This window comes from Sarcophilus harrisii, chromosome 3 (genome assembly GCF_902635505.1).
Source record: "Sarcophilus harrisii chromosome 3, mSarHar1.11, whole genome shotgun sequence".
Taxonomy (NCBI): domain Eukaryota; kingdom Metazoa; phylum Chordata; class Mammalia; order Dasyuromorphia; family Dasyuridae; genus Sarcophilus; species Sarcophilus harrisii.
Window position 1 is genome coordinate 444,440,560 of NC_045428.1, and position 16,693 is coordinate 444,457,252.

The 16,693-nt window shown below is 38.0% G+C and overlaps 1 protein-coding gene across 2 annotated transcripts in view; it reads right to left on the reverse strand.

Moving 5' to 3' along the window:
- FGF9 (fibroblast growth factor 9) overlaps window positions 1–15,875 on the reverse strand; it is a 39,989-nt gene extending 24,114 nt beyond the window's left edge. Inside the window, exons 1-3 of one of the 2 annotated variants that reach the window (XM_031960795.1) lie at window positions 15,662–15,875; window positions 14,670–15,454; window positions 3,584–3,687 (exon numbers count right to left, since the gene is read on the reverse strand). In XM_031960795.1, the coding sequence (XP_031816655.1) occupies window positions 3,584–3,687; window positions 14,670–14,949 (384 nt within the window). In that variant the 5' untranslated portion in view covers window positions 14,950–15,454; window positions 15,662–15,875. Of the gene's footprint in view, window positions 1–3,583; window positions 3,688–14,669 lie in introns of both variants that reach the window. The other variant, XM_031960794.1, reaches the window with a different exon arrangement.
- Window positions 15,876–16,693: the final 818 nt, after the last annotated feature.

The window sequence follows — 16,693 nt, forward strand, 5'->3', positions numbered from 1 at the left end:
GATACCACCTTTCCTTTCAACTATAGCTGCCTACTATAAGCTCTATATTGCAGTCAATTTCAACTATTCCTAACCTCCAGCAGTCAAAGCTATAGATCTTGAACATTTTCTCCTTCCCTCTTTGCCTGTTGAATTCTTAAACATCCTTTGAAGTACAATTAACATATCACTTCTTCCAGTTTTTCTCAATTGATTCAATTCATAGTAACCCTTTATCTTTTAGGTTTTATATGACATTTTGCTTTGTACATTTTTTTATATACAACCCAAGTATGATTTTATATAACAGTTATCTAAGTGTCATATTATCATGCAAACCTTTGGGGACCACATCTTATGCAAACAGTCTCTCTTTAAGGGAATAGCATAACATTCTGCTTAGTAAGCACTTACTAAACATTTGTTCATTAAATTGGATATATTTAGTCCTTTATTACTATTTCCTTTCTGTTGCTTACTTTCTCACAATCCAGCTTAGACCTTTTGATCACTGTTCCAATTCTTTATCTCTCTACACTTCTGTAATGGGCTAGACTTTACCCCACTACATAAACTCATGGCTCCCAGTCACCAAGTAAAGTGTATCATTCCCTCTACTCTCTCCTATATTATCTTTTTCATCTAGGTCAGGGGCTCTTGTATGTGTACTCTGGACCTCTCTGGCAGTCTGGTGAAACAAATGGACTTCTTCTCAGAATAACATTTTTAATTATATAAAATAAAATATATCCCCTTTGAAAAAGGAATAAATTACACTGAAATATAGTTATCAGAACTTAAAAAAAAAAAAACTCATGGACCCCAGATTAAAAATCCTTGATCTTGGTTTAAACATAGACAAATGACAAAATAGACAAAAGCTTGCTATTCTTAGGAACTTAACCCACTCCCTCCCCTAAACTCCCAATCTATACTTAGGCTGCTAATAAAACTCGTGTGTGTGTGTGTGTGTGTGTGTGTGTGTGTGTGTGTGTAGATTAGAGACCATCTTTTCCAGTGGTATGCTGCAAGCAAACTCATAAGATGCAGCAGATGAATATGAGAAATAAAAAAGGATGGTTTTTCCCTTGGACCCTTGCTTACATGTTCTCAGATCAGGCCAACATAGATATACCCAATCCCATACCTATGTATTTAATGCAATGAAATGCATGAAAAAACTGTTAAAAGATGCAAAATTTTAAAAGCTTTTCTATAAGAAAATTATAATGGGAGAAATGATCTATTGCTTATTTTTACATTTATATTTATTTTATGAGATGGTACAGTTCCCATCATCCCAAAAAATTAACATTTTTTTCTTAAGCAGAGAAGGAAGAAGGGTCTCTCTTATCTCCCCTGCATTCTCCCCTTTAAATCTTAGTGAAGGGGATTGTCTATTATCTACCCAAACTAGTCTCTGACTACAGAAGTGGGGCATCCATAACTGATAGCTTATTTACACTAAATAGGCCTAGGAAGGCCAGTATGGATTCCTGTGAAATACTCCAGACCAGCATTCTCTTGACTCATTCCAACCATATATCCCTATATGAGATTGCATAGAGGTTCCATAAAGACAATGTGACCGTGAACAAATAGTTTTCCATTATGGCCTTATAGATGAGTTAGACAAAATCATTTTAACAAACCCAGAGAATGTTTGTCAAAACTAAGGGAGTACTCTTAAATCAAAATTAAATCTGTAGTTTGAAATCTGTCGATTATTTCACCTGTTAAGCCATGAGGCCTAAAAACCTGCCATTTTCTAAATTCTCAGTATTAACAAAAGGGTACAACTATAACTGCCACTAAGTGGCTCAGTGATAAAGTGTCAGAGCAGGACTCAGTAAGACCCATCTTCTTGAGTTCAACTATGACCTTAGACACTTCCTAGCTGTGACTTTCTCAGTAGGTCACTTAATCCTGTTTCCTCTCATGGAGGAATCTCAGTTTCCTCATATGTAAAAGAAACTGGCAAAGATATTCCAGTATCTTCGCCAAGAAAACTCCAAATGTGGTTATGAAGAGTTGTACACAAATTCGCGCTGAAAAGTGACTGAACAACAATACAAATACAACTGTAGAAACAGAAATCACCACCGAGTTCTCATTTACTACAAAACATGTCCCCCCAGGAACAAATGTACTTCAGGTAAACACACCTTCATAGAATTGGAGAAATTACAAAAGGGTGATAAAACATCTAAATGTATTTAATGAGAAGATCATCACTCAACATAGGGGAGGAACAGTCAGATATTTACAAAGTAAAGCACCCTTTTTAAAATTATTGCAAAATTGAAAGATAGCATGACATAATGGCTAAAGATCCGGACTTAGAGTCAGGAACCTTAAGCTCAAGATCTTCTTCAGACACATACCAGGTTTGTGATCTCTGAGAAATCACTTAATTTAGCCTCCCAAACAACTCAGTAAGCCTCTAAGTTGTAGAATAATTGCTATTCAGTATTAGTACAGGAGGGTTCATCACTGAGCTTTCCCTACAACAATGAAATAATAGTTCAAGATAAAATGTGACTTATTATGACAGAATCCAACCTATGCTATACCTCTAGTGAAATTAATTTTTAATTTTTTCAAATTCTGTTTTTAAAAAAATGTGAAAATATATGCACTAGTACTGATATGTAAACACCTAAAGAAATTACCCACCTCACATTTCCTACCAAGACTGTCAAACACCCTATGCCATTCCAAAACAACATGTTAGACTTAGGTTCAACTTAAGTAGACAATTGTTTTCTAAGATCTGAAGTTGTTGAGCCACATTTCTTCTAAGATGGATACTATCTTGATACATATTTGTTATCTTGTATATGACAATGGGTACAGAGATAGAAAAGTGATAGAAAAAGATATTTCCAAGTACTATGTGAAGGTTATTTTCATTTCTTCTGGTTTGGATACACCAAGGATTTTTCTTTCTAGGACTGTTAGACTTGTATTTTCAAAGTATCATTTGCTCTTCCTATTTGCTAAATCATATGCTAAGAGTCTTGAAAGATACAAAAGTTCGAGACTTAGTCTCTGCTCCCAGTGAGTTTGTAACCTAAAAGGTAGGTTAAAATATGCAACAAAAGTATTACAATACTCTTAAATTCTTTTTCAAGGATGAGAATTTTACTAGTTCTAAGCTCACCTTCCCTGCATAATGAAAAATTCTTTGTGATTTGAAATTTGGTTTTAAATACTTTTTTGTCCATACCCAATTTTCATTGGGATGCTTGAAAAGAGTGGATTTCAATGCTTCTCAAAAACAATTTCCATTCAATAGTAGATGAAGAATGATTTCTATACTTATAGATTTTCAGTGTAGAGGAATAGTGAGAATGGTTTGGTATATGAAGCACTTTTGCCTGCATTTAAGAACTTGTTTGGTATTTATCTTGTAGATCCAAAATACTCTCTACTTAGAATTAAATTAAATAGTTTTCACTTCATATGTAAAAGTAAGCACTTTAACTCTTTTTTCCAGAATAAATATTTGGCCCATTTGGGGCTATTTTTAAATCTTAATAAAATGTAGTAGAAAATAATTAGTAATAGGACAAAGATAGGCAACACCTCTCAGAATACTTACTGATCCATATAGCTCCCCTTTCTCATTCATTCCGAGGTATAGTCCACTGTCCACGCCTCGAATGCTGACCAGACCTACTGCTATGCTGATAAATTCCAGGATGCCTTTTTTTAAAAAGGAAAGAAAGAATAAGTCAGTATATACATAATTTCTTCAGAAATTTATAAATTCTAAATGATAAGAAGTGGTCTCAAATCTAGCTCACTATTTAGAAAATATCTTCTGAAAGTTAAAGTATATTTTGATTTTTAAAATAACCATACAAAAGAATTAGTTGTAGTCTGTTTTGTAGTATGACAACCAAAAAGTAAATCTTGAACATTTTCCCAAAGTTTTAACTTAAATCTACAGTTTAATAATATCACACAACTTATCAGCATCCTGATTTGTGCCAAATACAACAAATTCCCTGAATAAAATACTAGGTATGTAGATGCATGCCCGCAATTATGAATGCTAATTGTTGTTTGCCAAAGAAGCCCACAAAAGTTATTTTCTATTTAACCAAAAGATTAATTATTCTACAGATAGAAAACTGAATACTCTCAGAGAATGAAGCCTACATCTAGACATATGAATCAAGAACATATTTTCTGTTAAAATGTTGTATTGTGTCCCCACATAAACATAACAGAGATTATCTAGATTATTATTATTATAGACAAATGTTGCAAAGAAAACATCATCTAGCTCCCTTCTGTTGTTTTGCTAAAATTAACCTTGAAAACTGAAATGTTTGTGTTTAATACCAAACATTACTGCTTTTGGAAATTATTCATTTTTCTCCTACATTTTATGTGAAATTCAAAAACATGTCAGATAACACCACATCCTACACCAAAAAAAGTAATTCTTTAATGCAGATTCAGTAAGTATTTATTAGGACTCCACATTTTGCTGGGCACTGGGAATTTTTTTTCCAAAAATATAGATAAAGCTCCTGCCCTCAAGGAATTTGTTATCTATTGGACACAGTCCATTATCTTCACAAATTAGCATTGAATTTTGTCATTAGCACCTTTTACTGAAATTTGCTTCCCCTGCTGCTACCCAATCTAAGCACAGAACTGAAATTTTACTGCAGCAACCTGAACGATCTTTCTAACTGGCTATATGGTGACTAGCTCACAATACCAATTGGGCAAAGCAAATACAGAAGTAATATTTTTGTGCTCAGTCATTTTTTCATTGATATAATAAATCTATAATGCACTATTTAGAATTGATGCATTCTAGAATAGTTTAATACTGAACAATTTATAAAAAGAAAACCTTCAATTACTTAAAATTTTACTTACATTTAACAGTAAAAGAACTAAGTTTAACACTGCACTATAGGTAGTCCCATGTGACTAATAAAAAAGCACTTACATGGATTTTTTTAAACAATTAATTTTGCATCTCTCACAAAATAGACTGTGTAATAATCAATAGCAGGCATGTACCACATAAATTTAATAAAGCCTAGGATAAAGTCTCAAGAGAAAATTTTGTATCAAAGCAATGTAAAGATAAAACCTGCTTCTTATGAAAAAGTATTTGTAATTCCTTTATGGTATACACAGTATTATAAATACTGAAAGTCTAGCATCTGGAGCAATGAGACTGCTAACATAGGTAGTACATGAGTACCATACAGTGTAATGGAATTTGAAATACATTGTGAGAAAAAAAAAGAAATTATATTTAAAATTATGTTTGTAATGTAATAAATTATGAATAGAAGGAATACCTCAAATAAAGCCAGTTTGTTGATTCCTCCTTACTTCACAAAGATATTATAATCTATAGAGATAATATCACTACATAGAAGTTGTGTGTATTTTCAACACAAGCAATTATTTTTGTTTATATACAAGGTGTGCAACCAAGATTTCTGAATTTCAAAGTAGTAGAAATACTGAGTTAAATACCAAATAAGTTAGTGGTCCCATAATGCCAAAAACTTTCAGCTAGTTAAAAAACACCACCAAAAATGGCATATGCCACAACTAATGTTCAACAAAAGGTTAATGTCTAAAACTACACAGAGGGACTCACTAATATTCAATTTTCATGAAAAATTAAAACAAAAGAATTATCTTGTTTCCTTTGAGGGCCAACAATCTACTAGGTCAATCAGAAAATAGTTATGAAATCAAAAGTATGTTGATTATAATCTGACATTGATTTTACCTAAAAGATAAGACAAACACTGTTCAATCTAACACATGCAACAATAAATTTGGACAAAAACAAAAACAATAAACTTGTCACTAGTTCTGCCTCTCACACCAAGTGTATTTGTCTGAAGAATGTTACAAACCATTTGAGAAATGGGAAGGGGAAGAATAAACTCACATTATTATAGCTCTTTAAGCTTATAATGTGTTTTAAGATTCTGATTTGAGCCTGCCAACTATTCTGTAACTCAGAGAAGGAAGGGTTTATCTCCATTTTATTGGTAAAGAAACTGAAACTTAATCTCATATAAAATAATTTTTATTGTGCTTGTCACCAATATTACTTAATAGACCTATTATGTTGTTATAATTTATATGTCACTCTGCCTTTAACAGATACACAGGAACTGTTCTTTTGTTGCTTTTAATTCAATTAATGAGCAGAGTTTAAAAAAAAAAAAAAAAAAAAAAGGAAGACCCTGGGAATGTTAGAATGAGAAATTTGAGAGTTAATCTATTCCCATTCTACTCCACCAGTTTTTTTTTTCCCTTTTGGTTGTTTTGGGTTTTTTTTAATTATGTTTCCCCTCCCTCTATCAGGCTTATCCTTTTCTACAAGCAGTCACATTTTGTAGTCATGTGATTAATAGTGAAAGGTCACATGGAAATTCACCTCAGGAGAAATGTGAGGATATCTTTATGGACAAGCTGAGAAACTAGATATACCAATAGAAATAAAAACTATTGTTGGATCTTCCCCCATGTCCCAACTGGCAATGTGGCTGACCAGGGAAAATAAGAGTTACAATTCAGAATCCTACAATGCCCAAGCATGGTGAGATGGGCAAATCTGCCTCACACTTGGGGACAAAAAGGGCATCCTCAAGCATGCGTACTCGGCTTCTAACTTTACTTGTTCAGAAAATCAGATTGTATATCAAAGATGAAGAGGAAAAATTCAAGAGTTTATAAGGCACACCAAGTGACTGACAGCTGGATTAAAGACATTTAAAGAGAGGTAAAGCAATCACTAACAATGCCTTGAGAAGTATACTACGTTTCCAAAGTTTACAAAATCATTTCTGGCGCAATTTGAAGTTAAGCTCAAAAAGGAATGGAAAGGAGTAGCTAGCCACTACTTTATTCCCTCAGTTGGTGTTTTGCTGGCATCTTGAAGTTATTTGAAAATAATATGCCCACAAGTCCTTCGATAAAAAGTCAAATCATTTTTGTAATTACATTTTTCCTTCTATAGTTATTGATCCTGACATTAAGTGAAATTACTACTTTCCTATAATTACATCTTCACTGTGGGGAAATAACACAACCAAAACTCATCAAACATGGAAAGAACTCAGATTTGGGACATTTACTTTAGCTGAACACTGACTTGAAAACTAAAATCTTACCCATCTACTTCCAAACCACTTTAGATAGCTAAGTGTAGATTATTGGGGGGCAGGGAGGGGTGTTGTAGAGATTTATTTTAATTTCTTTTTTCCTGGCTACACAATTTATACCTATATCATTCAACAAATGATTTTTATCTTAGGAGAAAAACAAAGTATTCCCCATAATTTTCAGGCATTGCTATTTCCTGGCATATCTATAGTCTGTGAGGAAATAAGACAAAGACAAAAGTACATGACTGCCAGCAATGCAGACAACCTCAGAGTACAGCAGTTGTATTGAGTGAATTTACCTGTGACTTCCCTTCCCACCCCTACCTCCCAGATTTTGCAAGCATAAGTATAGCTTCTAATGAGGAGAATAATCTTGGTAAGTGAGAGAAATGTTGACAGGGGAATTGTTTTTGCCTTTTGAACTGAGGGGTTTTTTTGGAGGGGGAGGGGAATCAAATTTAATAATATTTTCTTCCTGCCACATGAATTTTCTCAGAGTAATCACACTCCAAAATAGTGAGAACTTAATTTAATTCTTTCATAATTTAAATAAATACTCTTTTATCATATCTCATCTGAAACTAGAAGATTTTTCCTATTTTGTGTTTATTCCACTTTCCTGCTTCCTATACTTAGAATTTCTCAAATAAAGTGACTGAAAAAAAAACATTTCTTAGAGAAAAGTATTCAAATTATAAGAATGGATAGGTCATCAAATCCTTACAGCATTATTTGTCTCCTATGCCTAGAATGCCCTCTTTCTGTACCTCTAGAATGTCTGATTTCCCTCAAAACCTAGGTCAGATACTGCATTCTATATGAAGGCTTTTCAAATCCTATAGCTGCTAGAGCTTTCATCTTTAAGTTTATTTAAAATATACTTTGTACATATTTTGTATATTTTGCTTCCCCCACTAGAATATAAACACCTTGATACTTGGCACTGTTTTTGTCCTTTTTTGTAGCCTCAGAATTTAGCCCAATGCCTAGCATTTGGTTAAGTGCATAATAAAAACTTCTTGGTCGATTGACAGAAAGCCTTGATATTCTTTACTCAAGGAATGATTTTTATATTATCAATAATACTTTCATTATTAATAAACTACTTAACCTTAATCAAGTAAGTTAACTCTTTGTATGTGGCAGTTTGTATCAGATCAGTTTTTCTGACCGCCCTAACTTTGACACAAAACTATTTTCTTCACCTTCATTGTTCACATAGAAGTATTTTTTAAAATGCTACATATTTCAGCTTAGCCACTGGAACTCTAACAACTTCTCTCTGAACCTCAATTTCTTCATCTATAAAATGGACAAGATAATCTCTAAGGTCTCTTTCAGCTCTAGTTAAGGGAATGACTTTTGCTTGGAAAAGTGTTCATAGGCAGAAATAAATGTTCATGAAACAAAAGCTAAAAAGAACTTTTCCAAGTAGAAATATTAAAGCCTGCAACCATATTGCACTATTTGTTCCCTGCCAAAACATCCATTTCCTCCTGTGTAGATACAGCTTTGACATCCTTAATCATAATATCATATAATAAAGAATAGAATACAGAAAAAATGATGAGCCATTTCCCCTGTCCTCCACCTCCCAACACACTTTATCTGGGATCCCATCACATGATAGTTAAACCAATTCTAACATAACCAAAAGGACTTGGAGGATATTAGCCTGGGTCTAGAAGGTCTACTTGTATATTGAATCATGCAGTCATGACCTTTGATAGAGAAATAGGTCATCTCTGATTTAAAGAAGCCCAAGAAGATCAGTTCAGTTCTTGCACGTGCTTCAATAATTCAGAGTTGGCTTGAGAATTCCCTTGGCTTTGTCTTTTCTTCTCATCTCCCCTTACTGCCCTTCTCTTACAGAGCTCTCCTCTGATCTTCCAAGGACAATCAATCCCAGAGATGACTAGACTTCTCTGATTTTCTTCATTCAAACATTCATATTAATTAGACATTTACTGGATTCATTCTATTTGCAAGAACTCGGGGCCAATTAAGCAGATAGGTAAGATATAATCTCTGCAGTAACAGAGCTTACACTCTAGAAATAGCTTTCATTTAATAAAATCAATTCACATTTACATAGTAGCTTACAGTATACAATATATTTTAGTTATAACAATCCTTTAAGTGAATAATATAACTATTAATATGCCCATTTTTCAGTTGAGGAAACAAAGACTCAGAGAGATTAATTTGCTCAAGTTCATAATAAGTTAAAAATAGAACTTGAACCCACTTCTATTGGTCTAACACTCTAGTTTAGGACATTCTGTCTCTCTTAGGGTAGGAAAGCTTATCATTTTCCCAAGTGATTAGTGACCCAAACCTTCCAGATCTACTCTGAACTATGCCAAAACTTCCTAACTGAACCAAGACCAACACTTGGAAGGAGGAAAAGAAGAATCTTGCTAGATTCTAATCCAATGCTTGTTAACTCTTACTAACATATTAAGACTTCATCAAAAGATATTAGACAATAATAACCAACATCAAATAGCTCAGGCTATTGTAAAAGACATGGTTTTAACTACTCTAGGAAACAAATCATAATGCTCTTGCCCACAGAACTTATTCATTTCTAAGGGATTCCTTATTTCAGGTCTACAGAATAAAATGGCTGGCAAACCCTAGAACAATTTGCTAAGTCAGAACTGGTAACTAAAGCAAGTTCTACAATCTATTCATAAGAATGGAAAGCCAGAAAGAATCATATGAACAGCTTCTAACCATAGTGCATAGAAAGTTATTGAATGATCAGGCTTATAGAACTTGGGGAAACAGGGCAAAATACGGAAAGAAATGTGATTATTTTCTCCTTTCTCCAGAAAATTTTAATGCCCATTGAATGAATCAGTCCTTTTTCCCAAAAACAACTTTCTGTTAAAGAAGAATATATTCTTCTTTGATTTTGGCATTGGTGCCTATCTAATTGGTGTTTCATCTCTTAGTTTTCCAATTCTTCTTTTTCTATTACATTACTTGACAAAACAGTAGCAGCAGGTCAACCATCTAGGATATAAGGTTAGCACTTAAGTTTCAGCTTCAGTTGGGTTTCTAGGCTTTCTGCAAACTAAATTGCAGAAGAGGGCTAAAGCTCATTTTGGGGATTGCTTTGCTCTGGTTCTAACAATTATTTCTCCATCATTTTTTTTTCTTTTGCTGTGTTAGGCACCAGAATTTTTTATTAAATTATTATAAAAGTCTCCTTTCCTCCAGGGCATTAATCAAAAGTAAAATGTAAAATTCCTTATCTATATTCCTAATCTGTCTCACACTTTCCCTTCCCCTAACATACACAAAGATTTACATATACCAAAAAGAAAAAAAAAAAAAAAAACCAGTCCTCCAGGCCCCACCCAATTTAAACCCCACTGCTATCACCACGGTAGCTACTGCCAAGATTAGTGTCCCCTGCACTGCTGCTGCTGTGTCACCACCAGGCTTGCCAGCAGGAGCAGCAATCCCCTGCAGCTGTGTGGAGGCAGCTTTTTTTTCCCTCTCTCTCTAGAAGGTTTCCTCCTCCCCGGTCTTTAGAAACAGTTGAAATGAAAAAAGCACCTTCTATTTTTGTCAAGGAAGGAACCTTCTCCTTATTCTCCCCCACAACCCTTTTAGAGGACATCCAAGAGAAACTGTGAATAAAGACCAAGTCCTGAAGGGGATAAGAGGAAAGATGGGAAAGGTCCCTGAGGCTTCAGATGTGGGGGATGGAGTAAAGAGAGTAAAGAGACCGGCAAGCCGGAAGGTTCCATGTGTGAGAAACTGCAGCAGAAGCTTTACCCTCTCACTTCCTCCCTTCTTGCTTCCCTCCCCCTTCAATAAGGTCCTCGTTTTCACTCCAGGAAGGGAAGCGCCTGTCACATGTAGGGGAAGAAGACTCTGCCCAAAGCTCTCTGCAGAGAGTTGCTATTATTGGGATATGCAGCAGCAGCAGCATGAGACAGCGGCAGGGCTCCTGTCACCCAGGAGTACAATTCCTCCCAGAAACCTAACCCCAAGAAAGATTTGAGATTTAAATAACCCTCCCGACTGATTGACCATCCCCCACTGCACAAAGACAGCTATTCATTTTAAAAGAGTGTGTGAAGGGGTCGGAGACTAGAGAGGAAGGTAACTACATCTAGTTTGAAGTATCTAAGAAATACACATCCCTCCCAGGAGGGCCCGCCATCCTTCCTTTCTCTGAACACCACCACCCCTATCCCCATCCTACCAAGGGTTAGGGAAGGAAGACCCACAAAGGCTGGCTACTTCTCTCTCCCCATTGCGGCCACCAGTGGCCCCGGCCCCCTTGCAGGTTCCTCCCCCACCCCCACCCCTTCTCAATCCCAGGCTTTCAACTTCGACTTTGAGTGATCGGTTCACTCTCTTCCCTTCGATGTAGCCGTCACCCTGGTAGCATCGACAGACAAGTCTTAGGAAGTAGAGGTCACCTCTTGGGCGAAGCGTTTCTCCTGGGTCTTTTTTTTTTTTTTAAATGCTGTGCCTGCAGTACTCTTCTGCTGACGCAAGACACACGCCTCTCTCCTCTCCTCCCCATCCCAGTCTCCTCTGCACCCTCACCCCCCGCACCCCATTACAGAGTTACTGAACTGACAATGACTCCATAGTCCCTGACAGATTTCTTATACTGCGATTTATTTTATACACACACACACACACACACACACACACAGGCAGGTATAGTAGGGCCTTAGTGCTTCAAGGGTACTGTAAGGCATGACAGTGTTTGAGCAAATTATCTTTCACTGAGCTGAGATTGAATTGTATTGGAGGTGGGGTGCGGGGCTTCCCGAAAGGCTTCTCTACGTTCTGCATTATTATCAAGACAGATTGGATAATATGCACGCACAATAAAACCTGCATTGCTCAATGAACCCAGGTGCATTAAATGCCACTTCCCATCCCATGGAGATGATTCTGTGAAAAGGAGGTGGGACACTGAGGCAGAGGTCAGAGGACAGAGAAAAAGCTTAACCTCCAGCCCGCCGAGGTTTTCCACCCTGACAAACCAAAACGAGTTGTAATTCCAGAATGTGGTTTGATTATAGCATCTCCACATCTCCACCTACCTTATCAGGTTCCCTTTGTCCACCTCCGCCCCAACCTCGGCGCCCCACTTCATGCCCCTCCCCCGAGTCCTAGATCTCTGCACCGCAGCAAAAAGGACCCAGCGCAAAGCTGCCTAAACAAGCAGGCAAGACCCTTTAAATATGTAACAAGGTCTTCAGAAAGAGGCGAAAGGGACCTACTGGGGGATCGAGGCAGTAGGGAAAGGCCATGTCCTTATTTGTCATCACCACTACCACATTACGGCCGCCCCCTCCCCCAAATCCTTGTATATATAGCTTACAGTTAGAGATTAGCCATCCATCTCATGTGAATGACACAAAAGAAAAAGAAAAAAAAAAAAAAAGAAAAAGCTCGACACTAAAAGTTTTGGGGAGGGAAGCATGAGCTTTTCCCAATGCGGCTAGAAATCTGCTTTTAAAAATAGATGTTTTAAATATGCGGTCACTACGGTACTAGACGGCAGCAGCTGGTGGTACTCGGAGGACAGACAGAAAAGTGGTAGGAGAGTGGAGTGTTTTTAGGACCCCGCGGAACTCCTCGCTGCCGATGCTGGCGCTGCCGCCAATGCCGTAGCGGTGCCGGTAAATGTGCGAGCGCGAGCGCCGTGGCCCCGCGCGGCGGCAGCAGTGCAAAGAGCAGGCACCTGCTAGGGACAACTTGAACCCCACGGCGAGGGGTTCCCGGGCACGCCGGCTACGTCTCACCTCCTTCTTAGTTAACTGTAGCTTTTGATCTCTGTGCCAAGTGCTTCCTAACCCACGGGAAAGGGAGCAGTTTAGGTCCCTAGAGGCAGGCAGGCAGGCACACCGCACACCGCACACACGCGCACACGCACGCATCCCACTCCCAAGGACTGTATAGTATTAAGCTGTAAGCAAGGTGGTATACCCTAACAGACCAACCTTAATATCTTTCTGTAAAGTTTATTCTCTGCTCTGAAAAATTCAGTAGTTGCATTTTTTTTTTCATTTTTGAGAAAGTTATTTTCAATTGAATAGTCCAAAAGATATTTTGCAAAGCGGGGAGCTGCAACTCAAAATTATTGACAGTGCTTCCCTTGACTGGAAGGGTGGCCGTAGGGGAGGAAGGAACATGTGTCCTGGGGCTTAAAAAAATCCCTTTTGGCGCAAGCTTCAGAAGAACCTCCTGATGGAATCTTATATGCCTGTGAATATTCACCTTGCAAGCTCTGAACCCTCCATAAGGAGCCCTCTGGCTATCATCCCTCACAAGACTAGCATCATCTTCAACCCCACGAAGCATTAACGTATAGTTATAAGCAATAACGTATAGTTCAACATCTGGCTGGGGTGGTGGAGGAGGGAGTTTTCGGATCACCGCAGGACTTTCTTTTTACGACCTAGTTTTAAGTACTGTCAGGTGGGTTCACTCAGAAGTTAACTCCTTCTAACAACCTGGTTGCCCAAACTGGCGCTTAGTTTCTATTTATTTTAAGAGACCAAGGGAAAAAATAATTGGAATCTCCCACTCCTACCCCCAACACATACACTGTGACTCAGTTATTTTAAATCATCTTGTTGGGTCTTTAAGGTTGCACCAGTAGCAGCTCCAGGCATATTTGACACGTGTGTGTCTGTGTGTGTGCAGGCACTTAAAAGTGGATGAAGCCACGAGACCTCCAGTCTGCAACCCTCAATGCTGAGTCACAAATAGCGTCCTCTGGAAATGAAATCTTCGGAATGCTCTTTAAAATTAGCTCACAGATTTACACACACACGCACACACTCATGAAATCCACTTTTTTTCCTGCATTTTATGGCAGTTAAGGAGTTTGGATCTTAAACTAATACCTGCAAGCACAAATATTTCTATCTAACCCTATGCCCTCCAGAAGTAATTTCCCCCACATGCCCTTACTCCACCACTCTTCGGGTCTAAAATATGACTTTAGTCCCTTAGTCCCATAGGCCATTCAATCGGATCTTACAGTAGGAATAAACAATACAGCAGATTTGCAATTCAAGAAGTTTACTTGAATGAGCATTAATTTTAAAGAAAGAAAGAAACCTGTCTCTTATTTTTTGGTACGCGATGATGACCACTCCCTTCAGGAAACTGAATATATTGTTAAGGTTTTAGTGGTTAATGATTAAAATCTAGTAACTCTTGAAATTAGTCAGTTCAACAGAAACTTCCTAAGTAAGACCTTCCCATATATCTAATCCCAAAAGAATTAGCATCTTGTTTCATATCCCACCTCCTCTCCCCTCCAAAAATTTTTTTGTTTGAATTGCAGCTGTACCAGCTGTAGACCTGCAATTCCAAAGGACTTTTCTTCTTAGATGGCAAAATAAAAAATTTCCAAAAGCTTCATTCCAATCCCTTCCCAGCCTCCACCACCACCACCACCTTTTTGTTAAGTTATAACCAGATCATTTTATCACACGACCACTAAAGGGTTAATTGTATACCTACCAAATCTGCTGTGGTCTTGCCTGGTTCCCTGGATAGTACCATTGGGGAAGATTTCTAAATGAAATCCAGTCCTGCAGTATAGCTGCCTCCGCCTGAGAATCCCCTTTAAATGATCCAAGTCCGTGACTGCAGGCCCCCTGGGCAGCCCCCCTGCTTCGGACTGACCCAGGTGGTCACTTAACAAAACCGGGCTATCCACCGGCAAAACGGGCACATTCCCAAAAGGTACTGCTGCATCCTGCACACCGAAATAGTTCCCAACTTCACCTAAGGGAGCCATCAGAAGATTCTGCTTTTAGAGAACAAGAATAAACAATAATGATGGTGTCAAACCCGGGAGATATTAGGCGAGGTATATCCAACTCCCCTCCCTTACTGCAGTTACAGAGAGAAAATGTTCTTTTCTTCAATCCATTAAATGCATAAATAAAAGTAATATGCTGTTTTCACTGGCACAGGTTCAAGGTCAAACCACTGATAGTCTAAGAAAACACCACTTTATACTCACACACTGACATATTTATAAACATATATATGTATTTCTATAGATTCCCAGCTCTTAGCAGGCAGTAAGGTCTTCATCCCATCCGACCGTAATAAGGAAAAAAATCCGTAGTTTCTCCATTTGGTTTGAGATCAGAATGACCATAGCAACTTAAATACCTAGGCGTTATTATAGGGATTTTTAAGATGCACAGGCTACGTCAGAATTTATGGATCCTGACTCCAGGAAGGCATGCGCTGTTTTTACTCTCTAACAGACTCTGCAGACATCAGCATGAATCCTTCAAAGGGAAAAAAAAAATCTCACGTTGTAGGCTGAGATAAATCCTCCCCTCCCACCCACCCCCCTAAAAAGAAAAAAAAGAAAAAAGAAAAAAAAAAAAAAACTTTTGACGTCCAAATATGTTATCCGTAATTCTTCAGCGGGTTAGGAGATGTCCATTGGCTTATAATTATTGACGACCAAGAAGCAAATGAAGAAAACGTACGAGTGCTTGTATGCCTTCTTGGCTGGCGTGAAACAGGTGTTGCTTCTGCAGGGCTCCCAGTGAAATGTTGAACTCCAGCACTGAGCTGCGGCTCTTGACTGTATATCTCCATCCAGCACGCAGAGTGGCGCAGGAAGAGGCATTGGGCTGGGTTTAAGGTAGTCCTGACTGCTTCTGGGAGCATTCTCCAAGGTCCTAGCGCTCACCCGTACCTGCAGCAATACAGATTCAGTTCTCACTCTGGACTCTAGTGGAGTAGTCTTACCGCGGCTCTGCGGCAGAGCAAACATTTCAAGAGCTCGGAACTTCATTTGGGATGAGGAACACTTGCGAAAAAGCGAGAGAGAGGCAGGAGGCAGTGCAATGCTATTGAAATCACAAGTGCTTTGGCCGGAAGGTTTCTTGCTTGGATTCTCAAGCTGCAGGAAACCTTTTCTCTAATAACAAACTGCAGGTTCATGCCTAAACTGAAAAGTGAATTTTCGGGTGGAATTTATAATTCTTGGTATTGTATTATAATTGTAAAATAAGATTTAAATATTAGTACTAGTTTGGGGGACTCAACTCCCCTTCAAATCGTATTCAATTGCTTACCCTAAAGAATTACAAAAAGGTAAGCAGACTAATTTGTACTTAGTTATTTAGATTGCGACTCCTGTTCATATTTTCTATATTCTCCACATTCATCTCTCTTCCCTGTCTCTGTTTCTTTCTCCTCTCTCTCTCTCTCACACACACACACATAAACACACACTCAAAAGATCAGATTTGATTGCTATTTTTCCGGCTTCGGTACCTCGTCCACCAACTTTTGCAGCAACCCCTGCAGTCAGTCCTATAGGAGAGGCGCTAGTGCGTTGCTGCTGGTCCAAGAGTTCAACTCTCACCCTAGAGGGCACTTTGGGGGAAAAGAACAGCATTGTCTCTAACTTCCCCCAAACCACGCCATTATGATCAATTGTGTTCATCTTGATTCTTGGAAGGCTCCTTAAGCTGCTGCTTTGAGAGGGTATGAGGTCGGGGGCGATTATG